Source organism: Crotalus tigris, unplaced genomic scaffold (genome assembly GCF_016545835.1).
Source record: "Crotalus tigris isolate CLP2741 ecotype Arizona unplaced genomic scaffold, ASM1654583v1 scf7180000019417.274577, whole genome shotgun sequence".
Classification (NCBI taxonomy): domain Eukaryota; kingdom Metazoa; phylum Chordata; class Lepidosauria; order Squamata; family Viperidae; genus Crotalus; species Crotalus tigris.
Genome location: NW_024097528.1, coordinates 159,658 through 177,819, shown reverse-complemented (window position 1 = coordinate 177,819; position 18,162 = coordinate 159,658). Strand labels below are relative to the sequence as shown.

Genomic DNA, 18,162 nt, shown 5'->3' with positions numbered 1-18,162 from the left:
ATGTGTGAACTCACAGAACAGCAGAGGAAAAGAAAGGTTTTTTTTTTCCTTTTCCACTTAAACATTACTCATCTCACCATTTCTACTATTAAAGTGATGACATTTTTATAAGACATTTAAAATATCATCAAGGGAGATTAGGCAATCAGTGTAACTCGTTTTTTTTCCCTGTTAGGAAACAGATTCAGATTTTTTTGAAAAAAGAAATGCAGAAATAATTCATAATAAATTTGTTCAAGTTTCTAAACTTGTTCAAGTTTGATGATCTGTTTCAGAGTATTTTCATGAGTGTGCTACAACCCACCCGCCCCGTTAATTAAGGTTTAGTTCATTAAAGTTTTGACGTATCAATTAGGAAACAAATAGAAAGTATTGCTTTTTTAAAATTGTTAAATTTCCATTTTATTCATGCCGAAGTCATAAAGGAATTTTAAATTGAATTTCTGAAAGGGATTTCCAAAACATTTGCTCTTTCTGTCAGTTGTTCTTTTGAAAAAAGAATTTTTCAAAAGATTTTCTAAAGTTGTAGTCTTAACTTTAGGACTGAAAGCTCAGATTTATTACCAAAACCCTTTTGGATGAAATGTTTATAGAAATTGCTTGAGAACTTGGGAAAGCTATAAAATCCCAAATATACTTCCTCTGCCATGCAACGCATCTTCAGGCATTGTTCAACATTACAAATTGCATTATACATAGTTTAAAATATTAAAATATAAATCAGTGGTTATTCATAATGGAGTAGTACCATCAATCAAATGTAAAGATAAATAAAAATGTTTAGCATATACCGATAATGCAAATAAAATTGGTAATATCTTATGTCTAGTAAGAGGCTATCCTACAGAAAGGTGCCAAAATAGAAAAAAATACCTTTTTTTGATTAGTGCCAAATGAACATCTACAAATATGGTACAACTAGAAGAATGCCTGTTGATAAGAACAGCAATAGGATAGATTTATTGTATAAATGCCTGGATTTTAGATTGTCTGGGTTATAAGGCCAGAATATTCCTTATTCTTCTTTAAGATGTGGAACTTCATGTACCCCTAGGACCAGCAGTCCTAACAATGAGGCTATATGATGCTAATGCCCAAAATACATTCTACTAGTATTGTATTAAATGATAGGACTCTCTGTAGAGTTGGCATTTTTAAGAATTTATTTTAAGAAATTCTTTATGTAAGAATAAAATTCTTCTTTTGCACACCTATATTATTTGAACACATGCATACTTATAACTGGCATCTCCTGGAGCTGTTAAACCTTCATATGCAAGTATTACAAGTGTATTGGGAGAAGACACACATAAGTTTGCTCATCTTCAGTTATGTTAATTGCTATTAGTGTCTCCAGGAGGGTTATAAGTACATTTGGCTGAAATCACATGTTTGTGATCTCTGTTTTTAGCAGGTTTGGTTGGGAATATTTGCAACTCTTTACAGTCTTTAATATGACTTTTTTTAATAAGTTTATTTTGTAAATTTGCTGGATTTGTAACTTGCTCTTCATCCAAGAGCAGAAGCTAATTTATATGGGGTTTCTATTATATCCCCAGAACCCTGTGAGATAGGTTATGCTGAAAGAGAATGATTGGCCCTAAATAACTCAGGGAGTTTCATAGATAAGAATGGATTTGAACCTGGATCTCCCCATTCTTGGTCCAGCTTCTTCACTGACTCCCTTGTAATAAAAAAAAGTGATAATATCCAATATACTCTCATCTTTACTACACTTTCTTTTCAATCAGATAGCTAATCAACTATATGCAGGCTAAAAGTCTAGAAAGGACTAAAAATATGCTCCTAGTCCAGTGGTTCTCAACCTTTTTAATGCCGCGACCCCCAACTGGTCGTAAGTCGAGGACTACTCAACTGGTCGTAAGTCGAGGACTACTCAACTGGTGCAGCACTGTTTGCAGAATGGGACTTTTGGCGAGCTCAGCAGGGCAGAGACAGCCTGGACAATTCCTATTGGCTTTTGAAAGCCAATAGAATTAGACTCTATTCAAGAGAGTCTATTCTATTGGCTTTCAAAAGCTAATAGAATAAAAGGGAGTAGCACAGCTAAGGAAAAGGGGGAAAAAATGGCGGACTGCGTTGTTTGGCGACCCCCATTAAATGATCGTTCGACCCCAAATGGGGTCCCGACCCACAGGTTGAGAACCACTGTCCTAGTCTCAGGTAAATTACTGTTGACTCTTACTGCAATCTTCTGGGGAAGTAAAGTTAGAGTCCAGTAGTGTTTCCTGAAAATATTAGGCATCTTAGTCTGGAAAAGAGGATGTTCTTTTAAACCTTAACTTTTTCACTTAAACATTCCTTATAAAATGCACAAGAGGAAATTTGGCTATTCTGAGAAACGACCTCTTACAAAACCAGGGGTTCTATGACATGTATTTCCAATATTCTTTTTATAGTAGTGGTTTCACGTTCAACACTCAAAAGTCTACTATAGTAAAGGCTTAGCTTCTGATCCTATTTTATAATCCCAACCCTATGAAAGCACACATTTTTTTAACCTGAAGCCATATTGACCACACTGGGGTCAAATCAACTTCAAACCAGTAATTATGGGAAATTTTGGTCAACCATGAAAGAAAAAGATTTAACGTGACCTCTAGTTATTTGATACATGACATACTCGTCTTTTTCTCACCATAATTTATTCTTCTAGGGTTAGGAGTTGAATATTTTGAATACAGAATGCCAAAATGCCTTTGATGAGGCTCCTCCCCCAAAATTCCCCTCCCATCCCAGTACTGAAAGTCTTAAGTATATAATAATACCAGTTTCATATCTTATAACATCTATTCTAGAAGACTCTATCTGCAGAATGGCTTTCATGCTGGCTTTTGCAACACTGCCCCTTTGACTGCACTAGACGGAAGTTACAGGAAGACCCGCTTTCACTAATATCAGGTGTCTCTACAATGCCAAACAAGTCAAAACCACCGAACACATTTTCCTACTGATTTTTTAAAGACACCTGCAGTACTCCTTTTTCCCCCATGCTTGCATTATCAGATTATCCGGTCACAAAGGTCAATTTAATATCTCTTTAATCTCAAACTTTAATGCCTTCACAGATAATATTTCCAAGTTCCATGCAGCAATGTGGGAAATTCTCTGGGTATTGGCTGCAAACTGGAGCTAATCAGATTTGACAAATGCCTGGCTATTGTAAAGCTACTTTTATATTCCATTTATTCAGGAATATACTTTTGTTGCTCTTTCTTAATTTTTAATTCGTTTTCTTTATGTTTTTGTCAGATAATTCTGCATATAATTATATTTTATTGAATACTTATTTTTTAACTATATAAGTTTATCCTGTAGTTAATCTAATGAATCAATTTAGGATCCAATCTGGATTGGTCACTGGACCTCGTCAATCATCAGGAGTGCTGATTTACCACCAGCCCATCAAGTACTTAGAAGATGAGGGCTGGGCAACACAAGCAAACAACTGCTAACAACTTAAAAGCCAGCCATCAACACACCCCAATCAATATCTAAAAAGCTACATACAATGGGCACCATATAAATACCCCACACAGAACAGCTCACACTCTGCTAGAGAGAATTCCCGGAAGATGGGCACCAGCACGAGTCCGAATGTTTGGAAAACAAAACCTCTGATCCCAGTGACCGACCCAGATTGGATCCTGCGACACGTCTATTCGCCTTCATTCTAATCAGTTTACCTTACAGCTTTTGTCTTACAATCTTTTAAAGTCTGTAATTACTGTACTTAAAGCACCTGCACACAGATTGTTCCATACACTGTGTTTTTTACTTCACGCAAATTAAAAACTGAAATAAGGGTATTCATTGATGTGACTGATTCTTCAATGGGAAGAAGTTATTTGTGTGGCCCCTTATTCTCATAAATATGAGAAAAGGCTAAATGAGTATTTCCTATCATTTACTCTTTAACCGTGGCCTATCCTTTACAGATAACTGTTACAAAAGAACATAATTAAATCAAAGTTAGGCCCAATCCAAGGAAAAATGTATCTGTAATTTTACAGAGCACTAGCCATGTGCATCAAAGTCACGCTGGCATTTAGAGACGTAATAGAGAGGGAGAGAAATAATATACAGCAGCTGACAGCAGACATTTGGGCAGGGTTCAGGTGATCATTCAATAATCCCAAATTAAAACATGTATAAAACACCCTTCCTTTAACTTTCAAAGCAAAAGAACTGTATCTTATTATTTTGACATGCCAAAACATGAAATAAAATTACAGTATATGAAATAGCTGACTTCAGTTCTGGGTTTTCGGCAGTGAATGTGTATCTAAGACTTTGTACTTCCATTACATAATACTTACATTCAAATACAAAAAATAAATACATCAACCTGGAATGTATTAGAGGTTAGGTTAGTCTGAAAGCTATGCAGCTCTTATTTTAATTGTTTTAGGATAAATGTTTTCAAAAATATTTTATTTCTTTTGTTGTTCTTCAATAAAAGGAAAATGTGTGTATAACACTGCGGCTTTATTTCATCCCAATCACACATATCTATAACAGTAGGGGAAGGGATATGTTTCTTTGTGCCCCTGCACCAGGGTGCTAATTTCTTAAACTGTTTATCTTAGCTATCTTTGAATGCTATTCCTACATACATTTGTTCAAATTATATGATTCACATAATTAGCTCTTATTAAAATGTGCTATAATCACATTGTTTTCTAATAACAAGATCAGTTTTAATCTGGCCTCATTTGTTCATTTGTTTTTGGAGTGCAGTCTCCATTATCCTATTTAAATCCATAGTACAGCCCTTAATTTGGAGAAATTTACACAAGGATGTGTTTCACATAGATATTATAAAAATATATAATCAATAGAATTCAGAAGTGTTATGAGACTTTTGTAGGACAAACATTTGAACTGGTTGATGCTGCTTCTCACATGGAATTATGCAAAAATAATGTATTTTTATTGGGTAATATTGTTTCTATGATTATTGTCCACTGAAGCTAATTACTTCCTTTAAAATTTTATCCTGAAATATGCACTTATTGACTGGTAGGGACTTCCCTCAATGCTCTAACTTAATAGAATTTGCAGGCAAATGGTAATTTCCTCACTGATTCATGCATTCTTGCAAAAATTCCACTGGGCATTGGAGAACTATGGTTAGTCAATAAAATGATTATATGTGAAATCATCATTTCCTTAAGGAAATAGATATATGTAGATTTCCTTCCAGTCCATGCTGCAAGATAAGTTTTTTTTCTTTCTTTCTTTCTTTCTTTCTTTCTTTCTTTCTTTCTTTCTTTCTTTCTTTCTTTCTTTCTTTCTTTTAATATGAAATGATATTTGATACAACATTCCCTGCATTTTGTGATTTCTGCTGGGTGCCATTCAATTTTTCTTAATGATTTGGGGTAGTTTTAGTATATACTGTTTGTTTTGTGCAGTTCTGGAAAATATAACCGTCAGAACAGGAAATGCTCTGCATTGATACTGCTTTGTAGGCAAAATGAAATATAGTGTAAAGCATTATACACAACCCAGATTTACTTTTAGGAATGGTATTTGGCTGTAATTAATAATTGATGATGATGATGATATCCATTTAGTCGTGCCCGACTCTTGTCAATTTGATTGGCCAATTGCTAGGCATGTATAGTCTAAGTGTGTCTCAGTACATTGTATGTTTCTGTCTTAATTGGGCAGAAGCAGTCAACAGTATGCCAAGTATCTCAGCTGCTGGGTATGTTTATTTTAGATAGCTTTTTTTAAAAATTATTTTGTTGTTTTATTGTCAGGAGACATGGTGGCACAGTGGTTAGAATGTAGTATTGCAAGCTAACTCTGTCCACTGCCAGGAGTTTGATCATGACTGGCTCAAGGTTGACTCAGCCTTCCATTTCTCTGAGGTCAGTAAAATGAGGACCCAGATGGTTGGGGCAATATGTTGACACTGTAAATTGCTCAGAGAATGCTATAAAGCACTGTGGAACAGTATATAAGTCTAAGTAATATTGCTATTGCTATTGTTTTAAAATGTTTTTGCTTTATTTGTAGTATATGTTTTTCAACTGTAAGCCACCTAGAATCACTGGTTGAGATGGGTGATTATAGAAATTGACTAAATAAATAGTATGATGGCTGCAAGATTTGAACCTACATAAAATAGACTGAGCATGCACGGGATCAAACTGGACTTTGATTATGATCATGCTTTCATGAACAGAATGTTCCAAAACTGAACAGTACATCCTTATCTCTTGGCATGGGCGTAACTAAAAATGGTAGACTAATTCACACTTTCCTTCTCAGAGTAAAAAGTATTAAATGAAAGCTTCTATTGACCAAAGTTATGATTGATAGACACTCTTTTAATCCTGAGTAGACAATGAATACATGCAGGAAAATGAAGGTGTAGCCTCAATTCTGAATCAAAGAGCTAAAATGTATGACAAAACATTTGAATGGGTGTCATCTAGATTGTTGTAGATATATATGAAAATAGAAATCCACAGCCTAGTGATAGGTGAAATTTACACTCCAGAATAATAATGGAAAAATCAGATGTGTCTGGAATAAGTGTGCTACATTCTGAATGAGTAGAGTCTAAGGGAGAAATTATTTTGGTAGGTAACACAAATGAATGACTGCAAATCAAATGAGAATTCAGACAAAAATAATTCAGCCATTCAGAGACTCTAAAATGAATAAGATTGAATATTGCTGATTATCTGCTTTAAAAAAATGTATAGATTAGGCATACATTTTTTTTAGTCTCAACAGTGAATTGCAAGAAAAGTGAAGAAAAGGAAAAGGTGAAAGAACAGTGAAAGTAGAAAACTGCAGAGTGCCAGGAAAGTAAGTTCAATTATGCCTGAGACTAGTATGAAAAAGAAGTTTGGTGTGAGGATAAAATGGCTTTGGATGTGAAAAAAAAATGCATGTATGAAAACGATTGCCCAAAAAGTGAGGAGGAGAGAAATATTTTGTGTAATGTGCATAGACAGAAGTTAGTTAGAGAGCAAGGAAGAATTAAGGTTTCATTGATTTCTTTAAAAAAAAATTCAGAAGTGAATGAAAGGGCTAAACAAGCCTCCCCAAAATGTGTGGAATTGGATTGAAATAATATGGATGAAAGTGAAGTAAGTAAATGCTGGAAAGGGTATTTCAAAGACCTGTATGGAAATTATGGTAGCAGTATAAATTCTGTAAATGTTAGCATCCCCCCCCAAAAAAAGAAAAAAATAAATTCTGTAAAAGTTAGCGTCCAAAAAAAGAGATAAAAATCCTATAAGAATGTCGAAAAAGGAGGAAAACACAACTAAAAGGTGTTAAAATATGGATATGGCTTGTTTATGGAATAGCTGTCTGACTTGCTTCATGTGTGTGTGAAGACAGCTTCTGTACCTGATGATTGGAGGAACGTCGTTATGGTTTTCTTATGCAAAAGGAAAGGTAGCAAGAAGTAAGGCAGACTCTATGGAGGATTAATTTGTTAAGTGTGCCTGGGAAAGTATTTGAAAGAAATCTGATTGAAAGGGAAGAAAAGGAGGAAATTAGCAAAATTTGAGAATATGCTTCATATGTTCACAAATACACTTCAGAGTCCTATAGAGACAAGGTGTTTAAGGCTATCTATTTGGTCTGCAAAATGACCGGTATCTGTGGAGTGTTGAATTGCAGGGGAAGACAAGAGGTCTATCAGGAGTATATCTCTTCTTCTAAGCAGCACCATTTACTTGTTGGCCCTTGGAATGAAGCAAAATACTGAATAGAGGAGCATAAGGCTTCACTTAGTCATAGTGAAGAGCCGAGGTGGCGCAGCAGTTAGACTGCAGTACTGCAGGCCACTTTAGCTGACTGTGTTCAGCAGGTCAGTGGTTCAAATCTCACCGGCTCAAGGTTGACTCAGCCTTCCATCCTTCTGGGGTAGGTAAAATGAGGACCCAGATTGTTGGGGGCAATGTAAATATATATATACATTGCTTACTGGTGTACACCGCTTAGAGAGTGCTTGTACTTAAAGCGGTATATAAGTCTCATAAATAAATAAATAATTCAAGGCTAAATCAAAGACTATTCTCAGTCCAGCTATTTTTCTGTTCTCCCTGGTACATAATTTCTATCCACTGAAATAATTTATGCCTAATATTTTGGCAAACTGCTTCTTGCAACATGACTTGATAGTTTTTGTACCCCTTTGGACTCTTGATTTATATATTGTTTACCACCTTCAACAATATTATAACAGGTAGGTAGAAAAGACATTGTAAATGTACTATATCCTATTAAAACAATGGTTCCTAAACGTTGCTTGAATATATTTCTCATAATCACCAACTGATAAGACCAGTGGTCAGAAATAGTAGCAGATATGCTCTAGCAATGTCTGACTTATAATGGGTACCCAAAGTATGGCTAATGGCTTTCTAAAATCCTCCTTTTTATGTAAACACAGAGCTATTTCTTGACATCCTCCTTTTTATGTAAACACAGAGCTATTTCTTGACATGGTAATCTTGATATACCCAGCAACTTATTTGGGACACAGAATACTACCCTGCTGAATAAAATACAAGCATAATAAATCTAACATGCCCCCCTGGGAAAAAAGGGGGTGTGGTAATTTATGTTAAACAGAACTTATCTGCTACCCTGTTAGAATCAGATCCTCATGGAAGATATGTTATGCTTGAACTTGGTTTATATGGCAAGAAAATTCTTATTTTGGGGTTGTATGCACCAAACCAGCAACAGGAGCAATTCTATAGGTTGCTACATCAGAAAATAACTTTGTTGGATTATAGATCTGTGATTTTAATGTGAGACTGGAATGGTGTCTTAGACATACAAAAGGACAAAAAAGGCTCTTCTACCTTTTTTAAACAGGCTAAACTACCTAAAGCCTTCTTTGACATGAAAGAAGATTGGGAATTGAGGGACTATTGGCGTGAACGTAATCAAGAAGAAAGGGACTTTACCTTTTTCTCAGATAGACACCAATCTCTTTCAAGAATTGATTTCTTTTTGATTACAACAGACTTATACAACAGGGTGAAGAATGTAAAAATTTTTCCTAGGACATTGTCTGACCATAGTCCAGTATGGATGGAACTGTTTGCTGAGAAAGAAGACAGGAGATCCTGGAGGGTGAATGAGAATTTATTCAAACAAGAAAAAAATGTTCATAAATTAAAGGAATGTTTAAAGGAATATTTTGATTTAAATATGAATAAGGGAACATCAATGTCAATGGTGTGGGATGCAAGTAAAGCTTTTATGCGTGGTATCTTGATAAAAATGAATAACTTGCATAGACAGAAACAGACTCAGAAACGTAAAGATTTAGAAGAGGAGATTAAATTAAAAGAGAAACTTTTAATTTCAAATCCTTTAGACGAAAAGGTGAAAGGAGCTTTAAAACTGTTAAAAATACAATTTAATATGTTGATGGCTGATCAAGCTGCAACCAATTTATTATTTATGAAACAAAATATATTTTGTAATGCTAATAAACCAGGGAGATGGCTGGCTTATCAGTTAAGAAAGAAACAGAAACAGAGGAATATAGATAAAATAAATTATAATGGTAAATTGGTTTATCAGAAAGAATTGATTAAGAAATCCTTTTTAGAATACTATCAAAAATTATATAAGAGTGCTAATATTCAAACTACAGATATAAACAATTATTTAGGTAAAGTTAACTTTCCTAAATTAACAGAAGATCAGGAAAAAGAGATTAATGGCTTAATTACTAAAGAAGAAATTGTTACAGCTATTAAACAATTGAAATTGGGCAAAGCGCCGGGTACAGATGGGTTGACATCTATCTATTACAAAACTTTAGTAGAAGAGATGACTCAACCATTGTGTGAATTGTTTAATAACTTATTACAGGGTTTAGAGATCCCTCCATCTTGGCGTAATGCATTTATATCATTGATTCCAAAAGATAATCAGGATCTTACATTGCCTAAAAATTACAGGCCTATATCTCTTTTAAACGTGGATTATAAAATCTTTGCAAAAATTTTAGCTAATAGGTTTATGGGGATCTTGCAGCAGTTTATACATAAGGATCAATCGGGTTTTATAACTGGAAGGTATATGAAAAATAATGTTAGACAAATTATTAACTTATTAGAGTATCTAGAAAAGAATAACCAAGTCTCTGCAGGCCTGATATTTTTGGATGCTGAAAAAGCCTTTGACCAAGTGAATTGGCAGTTTATGTTATGTTTAATTAAGGAGATGAATTTTGGACAAAATATATTACAAGTATTATCTAATATATATCAAAAACAGACTGCTCAACTTATTGTAAATGGGGGTTTGTCAGAGGCTTTTGTAATAGAAAAAGGAACAAGACAGGGATGCCCGTTATCTCCGTTATTGTTTTTTTTAACATTGGAAATTTTGTTGATTAAAATTCGGGAGTCTCAAGAAATAAAAGGAATAGAAATTAATAAAAAAGAATATAAATTAAGAGCCTTTGCAGATGACTTGGTTGTTACTCTGTCTCAACCTACCTGTTCAGTGGTAAAATTATTACAATTGATTCAACAATATGGATGTGTTTCTGGTTTTAAAATTAATAATAATAAGACCAAAATATTAGCTAAAAATATGACTAATGGTGATAAACATGTTTTAGTTAACTTAACAGATTTTGAAATTGTTGATAAGGTAAAATATTTGGGGGTCACATTATCTGCTTCTAATGCAAAACTGTATAAAAATAATTATGAAAAGCTGTGGATGGAGGTACAGAAGGATTTAAAAAACTGGAATAATTTACAGTTATCCCTTATGGGCAGAATTGCAGTTATTAAAATGAATGTCCTGCCAAAGTTTATTTTTTTGTTCAAAATGTTACCTATCTTAAAGAACGAACGTAATTTAGATGAATGGCAAAAAGGTATTAATAAATTTGTTTGGGCAGGGAAAAAACCAAGGGTGAAACTTAAAATAATGCAAGATTTTCGTGAGAGAGGTGGACTCAAGGTACCAAATATTAAATTGTATTATGATGCTGTAGTATTGACATTGATTAGCGACTGGGTGAATTTAACAAATACAGAAATACTTCATTTGGAAGGCTGGGACCTATTTTTTGGATGGCATGCCTATTTAATATTTAATAAAAAAGTGGATTGGGTTTTTAAGTCTCATATTATAAGAAACTCTTTGCTAAGAGTGTTGAGAAAGTATTATAAAAGTGACTTCAAAATACCATTATGGGCTATACCTCGGCATGCCATAGAAGGCATAAGGAAAGGGGTTAATAGGGATATGGTCTCTTATGCACAGTTACTTAGATGGGATGGCCAAGATTGGCAGTTAAAATCTTTGGAAGAATTAACGCATGAAAATTTAACTTATTCATGGTTTCAATACAGACAAATAGTGGACAGATGGAAGATGGATTGTAAAATGGGCTGGCTTAGAGAAGATGAAGCTCTTTTAAAACAAGTAAGAGATCAAAGGCCAACCCACATTAAGAGAGTTTATGGGGTTTTAGTGGAATTGGACTCAGAACCTGAATTAGTTAAAGATTGTATGATTAAATGGGCACAGAATATTGGTGAAACGATTTCAATGGATACCTGGGAACTTATTTGGATAAGAAATGTTAAATTCACACAAGCGCAAAATTTAAGAGAGAATTTTTATAAGATGTTTTATATATGGCACCTTGATCCAAAGAAAATGTCTATTATGTACCCTAATCTGCAGCCGAAATGCTGGAGATGTGGACATTTGGATGCTACTTATTATCATACTTGGTGGACGTGTAAGCATATAAAAGCTTTTTTGATTAAGATATGGTGGAATATCCAAAGAATTTTTAAACGGAGGGTAAAATTTACTCCGCAATTATTTTTACTAGGTATTGTTACTGATTGTGATGCTAAGGAGGTTATATTGATGTTAAAATTGATTACAGCCGCTAGGCTGTTAATAGGGCAATATTGGAAGAAGGAATCCTTGCCTACTTTGCAAGAGTGGTTTCACAAAGTTTCGTATCTGGCAGAAATGGCAAAGATTTCGGCTTTTTTAAAGGAGCAATCTCAAGAGAAATTTTTTGCAGTATGGGAAAAATGGATAAATTTCATACAATATAATTTGGATATGGAAAAATACCATTTAGCTTTTTTATAACTTGTAATGATTGTTTTTTCCTTCTTTCTTTCTTCTTTTTTTTCTTTACGTATTATTACTTATATATATATATTTTTATATATATGTTTTATTTTTCGTCTACTTTTTTCTTTCTCTCTCTCTTTTCTTTTCCCTTTTTTTCTTTTTTTTTCTTTCTTTTTTAGTATATATTATTCATTTTAAAGCTTATGTTATGCATATTATTATTATATATATCATTATATATATTATTATTATGACCTTTATTATTTTTATTAATTATCTTATAAATTGTAAACGTTATTTTTTAAAATTTGTTAAATAATCCTATATTCAGTTCTGGGAAGTCGGGGGGGGGAGGGTGGGGTGGTTTGGGAGGGGGGGGGATGTTTATTTGTAAAATTTTTGAAAAATTTCAATAAAAAAATAAAAAATAAATCTAACATGCCTTCCAGTATAAACGGGACCACTGTCAGTCTAGAAGAGACCAAATGCCATTTCCATAACTACCTGTACCATCTATCAACAAGAATTCAGCTTTAGCTCAATTATGTTTCCATTTATAAAAACCCATGCAGCCCACAAATGTTTCCCATCCTACCTGAAAAAGTTAAGAAGGAAAAATGTAACTCAGTGTAAGGATAATAGTGACGGTATATTATTCTGAGGATTTATACTTGATTTAGCCATAACTGTTAAATGGCTTTTACTGCTATATTTTTTGAAGAATTTTTTTTTCTAAATAGTTGTTATAACTTCTTTAAGAATCACAGCTATTTAAGACTTACACAGGGTTGTTTCTTTTTATAGAAATAAAGATGTTAATTGTACATCCATTTGAGAGAGCAATTTACTTGTAGGCACTTTGAAATGAGGATTCTAAGCCACTTCAAAAGCACTCTAAACCTCTGGGCCTCCACAATCTTCAAGGTGTTAGGGAACGGACTTGATTTATTTCCATCTTATTATTCTTTGGGACGCTGTGTGGCTCAGTTTCCCTGTTGGAAAGAACTTGTACCTCTCTTTCCTTTCTGGTTTTTGAGCTTAAGGTCCTGTAGAGAAATGTTAACTTGATAGCTTTGCATCTACTTAGCATACCAGGCAAAACAATCAGAGGTGAAATGTTTGTGAGCAGAGATGAAGCATTTGTTTCTCCTTTCTTTTCTGCAGGGGTCAAAAGCCAGCAAAGAACCCAGCTATGCCCCTTTCTCTTTTCAGTGAAATGCGGGGTACCAAAATTTTTGCTGTATCTGTAACAGCTTGGACTGGAGCAATTATATTCATTTCTTAATTTCAAGATTTCAAGTTGTGCAGAATCAGCCTTCAGACTACTTCAAGAATTTGAAAGTGAGGATAGTAAAGATGTCCTTAGAATCATGAGTTGGAAACTGAATGACCTAACTTTAAATACCTGCCTATAGCCTAAGTTTTAGAAATATACTTATATTCAAAATAAGGGAAGGGACATTACTAATCATAACAAGAATAAATATTGGAAAAAAAGAAAAAAAGATCTGCTCCTACTTTCTGATCCAGGGTTTTGATTTTTTATAAATGCATTTATTAATGTATTATTTAAAAAAGGTTTTGATACCTCTGATTTTTAAATATTTCTTACAGCAACTTCTCAAATAAAACGTGTTCGACTGAAACTGAGGTTTTATTTTTATTTTTTTGTAGGTAAAAATAGCAGAGATGGACTATTTTGCAGGAGAGTGATGGAATTTATTTCAATACTAAACCCTTCAATTTTATTTAAAACATGGAAAAATTACTCCAAAAGATGAAAGATGATTAAAGGTTATTTTTGTATATTTAAGTTCACCATTATAAACAGACTTGAGACTAAATTCCAATTGACAGAATTAAACTTGTTTCTGAGAAACATCCTAAGAGCTCCTAACTGAACAAGTTAAGGAAAGATAATTATTTTAAATCCAATGAGAACATTATCAGAATAGATGTTATTTAGACACTTGATTGGAATTCTAAGTTAATGAGGAATTAATATTTATGGCTATGTTTTCTATAGACTGCAAATATTTCCATTTGTATAAATCATACATGAGTATATTTTGTGGTGACTAGAACAAAGAAGTCAGTATCAATAAATGTTAAAATACTTTGTTTTGAAGACTTTAAGCATGATATAGTGGATTATCAATTCAAATTATAATTTGTGTTTTTTAAGTATTAACAAAATATATGAGTACATGATTAAGAAGTGTTTGTAATGCTAACTACAGCCATTTGATTGATTATGTTTCTGACTATATTATTATTATTATGGATCATCGCACAGTCAGCCAGATGTTCAGACTGGATTTGGCATTTTGTCTACCTATCGAGTCCTTACCCAGGACCTGGGATAGGCAAATGTGGATGTTTGATGGTATTACAGATATCGTCGCCGGATGGAAGCAGTTCCTAGTAAGGCCGCCTTTTGCAATTGATTAATAGCAAATTTGTCAATGCCAATGGTGTTCAAGTGCTGCTCCAGTTGTTTTGGGATTGCACCCAAGGCACCTATTACTATTGGTACTACCCTTGTTTGCTTTTTCCAGTCTTTCTATTTCTATTTGTAGGTCTTTTATTTTGTTATGTTCTCCAGATCTTTCTCGTCTATTCTGCTGTCTCCAGGCACTGCTTTATTACTATTACTACTATTATTATTATTGTTATTATTATTATTATTTGACCTGACTTTAATTCATTTCCCTTGTAGCTGTTACCTGAATTACCTAAGATTCCTTATAGGATTAGCATGTAAGCATATACACTTGGCAAAAAAAATGTATGTAATTTATACACTTGGCAAAAAATAAAAATAAAAGTTCTTATGAAACAGCTTAGTAAAGCAAATGAAAAATTATTTTTCCTATTAAGGAATGCACTGGAAAGCAGTACAGTATGGAAAGCAGTACTAACATTTCATTTTTTGAGTTCTCTGACTTGCCTCAAAATTTCTTAATGTTTCCATAATTGTTTCATGTTATGGTTTCTAGTCTTTTCCTGGACATTTCTTACAGTCACTGACATTAGCATAAGACATGGCATAGATTCCATAAGAACAAGAGTTAATAAAAGACTTAGGAATAATTGTTGCCATATGCTTTCTTGATTCTTGAATTATTTTTCAGTGAAACACATTTTCCAAAACTCAGCTGCAAAATACTGTATAAATATGATGTTTTGAAGTTGCACACAATTTACATTTTGATTTATTAATTCTTCAATATGTGCAAATCTTTATTACATAAAATGTACCCACCACCTTGTGGAGACTTAGGTTTTATCTTTCCTATTCTCAGTTGACGTAAATCTGTGAAATCAGGAAAGCTTGCTGGAATGATTCAAAGTAGGACCATGATGTTTTAAACAATATTGTATTACAGAAACAAATGAAATTGGATGAGGAAATGAAAATGAAAATTATAGAAATCATCCCCCAAATCAGAACTGTACTATTTAAAATGTAATAAAGCACACTTATTTAAAATGGCAATTGTCGTTCAAGCTGAGTTTATCTACATAAACTTTTTTTTTCTGTGAAGCAGGTCGAATATCAGTTTTATGAACCTAAAATATGGATTATAGAGAAATATTTAGACTGCTTCAGGTTAATTAGTGAAGATCGAGAAAAGCTATAATAACAAGGTAGGAAGAATATTTCTAAACCTAACAAAAAGCAACCAATAACAAAACACTGGAAAATTATCTAATTTTCTCTTAAACATACCTGATTGTTCCATCAAAGGGAAAAGTTGTCTGCCACATATTTATAGCTGCCATATATCCTCAGCTGTGAACCTTTAATAGCCTTTTTAAAGAAAAACCTGATCTGTCAGTTTCGGACAGCTGCATATCCTTTACTGTGCATGACAGAAGATGGGAAGCTCTAGACTGCAACTGGTCAGGATAATGAATGAATCTGTCAGTAATTCACTGGGAAAAAGTCCCCTCCCTCTTCCTGGAACCTCAGAAGGGTTTCTTGACCACACTTGGGGAGTCCCACTGACATCATCATAACTTGCTCAGCTGCCATAGATGGCATTTGGACTGGATGGAATGGCAGAGCACATGATGAGTGCAGCACGTGTGGAATGTCTAACATGAAAGTTCACAGGTGTGGCTGAGGGGGAACAGTTTACATTGGTTGCTATGGATACGTGATTGGCTGACATGTCTTCAGAGCGCACAGGAGACACGGCGGCTATTTTTTAATAGGCTCATGAAATCAATCCCAGAAGGTTTGAAGCCAACGGCTAAAAAGGTTTAGCTGATTAAAATTACATGATGCATACAAGATAAATGTACCCCAAGATGTAAAATTTGTGGCATTTCCCAGCTGAAGTTGAACGTAAGAAGTAATTCTTGAGCCACTCATTTAAAAATGTTTGTGAATCTAGGAACTGGACAGCAACATCTGAGTCTACCAGTGATTCTCAGCAATGCAATTTTGAAATGCAGAGAAATTGTACAGAAATACTAAGAAAGAATCCCCCCTCCTTATTCTCTCAAATTGCTGAAAGAAAACCTGATGTTCCTCTTTTAAAATGTGTCTGCCTCTAGGTCTTCGGCATAAGCTTACTGTCAGGAGGGCAGACAATCTATTTAATGACTGCATTGACGTCAATAGCATAACTGAAATACTTACTAAGATGCTTGATTCCAACTTTCAGGGGGAAGCTTGTTTCTAAGCAATAGGAAAATGAGAAGTGGATTTGCTGGGGGAATGAACTACATCTGCAATGCAGGAAATAACATTTAGGTTGTAAGCAGTATCTTTGAAACATTAGTCAATTCACTCTTAGCCATGTGGCAGGACAGACTCTGAAGATGCACTGGCATAAACCAAATAACTCTTTTATCTCTGCAGATTTTAGAACTATTAATTTATTTTTCTCAATACTTTGTTGCATTATAAAGATTACTTTTACAGACTTCTGGCACAGAACAACAGCTTACATATCTGCTGGTTCCAGCTGTCTGCATCATCCAGTTTCATTACAAATAATAACACAAACATTACATTTATATTAAGAAAAAAATAGGGCTAGATAACAAACTACGGTGCTTGTTATTCTTCATTGGTGACAGAATAGTCCCTTCTGCCTCAATTACACTTCTCTTTTCAGGGTCCACATTAATACATGAAGAGCTCACAGTTAGAAAAAGAGGTAGTGTATACACAGCTCTCCGTTATCTCTTTGAATGTGAAATACTCACATTGACTTGATTGCTCACATTAACCTGAAAGCTCTCCATGTGATCTGCCACCTGACTAGTACTGAAAGATGTGCTTGCATCTAAACAACTGCCTGAACGGGATTTGATGTATACCTCAGGACATCATTGTGCAAGAAAACCAATACAAATTTAGCAAGTCTTTGTGAGAATTAGTTCTAGCAAGATCAGAAGTAAACCAGAGCATGAGACCAGAAAAAGATGCAAAGGTTGGAATCTGATTTCATTAGCAGTGACAGGAATTCTATACTAACGGCCCAATTAGTTTTTAACCATATGGTAAACCTACAGAACAAAAATCTGTGCCCTGGAATTCTCATCTGCGTTGGCTTCCTTTTCTAATGATTGCTGAAAGAGGTGTGGCAGTCCTTTATTGATATTGGTATTGACAGGACCAAGAACACTTCCATACCGCCAATGTTTTCATTCCCCAATACCAGTGGTGGGATTCAAATATGTGAACAACCGGTTCTCTGTGTGGATGCTGTTTCCGGAAGTCAATTCTGGGCCTGGGCAACAAAAAATTAGCTACCGGTTCTGCTGAAGTGATGTAAACTGGCTGAATCCCACCACTGCCCAATACCCTGGAAAGCACTTTAACAGCAACCCTGAAGTCTCTCACTTTCCATAACACCAAAAAGAAATAAAATCCATTGCTAGCAATCGCCAACTCGCATTTGTCAGTACATGCCTTTGGGTGTATTTCACTGATACTCTGAAAAAACAAACTGAGAAGCTTGTTGAAAAAAAAATGAAATGATTGAAATTCTGCAAAGCTAT

At 34.1% G+C, this 18,162-nt stretch overlaps 1 protein-coding gene across 4 annotated transcripts in view; it reads right to left on the bottom strand.

The window, feature by feature from the left end:
- Positions 1 to 18,162, bottom strand: part of PDE4B (phosphodiesterase 4B) — a 208,318-nt gene that overhangs the window by 30,834 nt on the left and 159,322 nt on the right. The window contains exon 1 of one of the 4 annotated variants that reach the window (XM_039362297.1): positions 15,875 to 16,120. The exons of the other annotated variants lie outside the window; for them this stretch is intronic. Within the exon in view, the coding sequence (XP_039218231.1) occupies positions 15,875 to 15,887 (13 nt within the window). The 5' untranslated portion in view covers positions 15,888 to 16,120. Of the gene's footprint in view, positions 1 to 15,874; positions 16,121 to 18,162 lie in introns of those variants that run through there. 4 annotated transcript variants of the gene reach the window in all.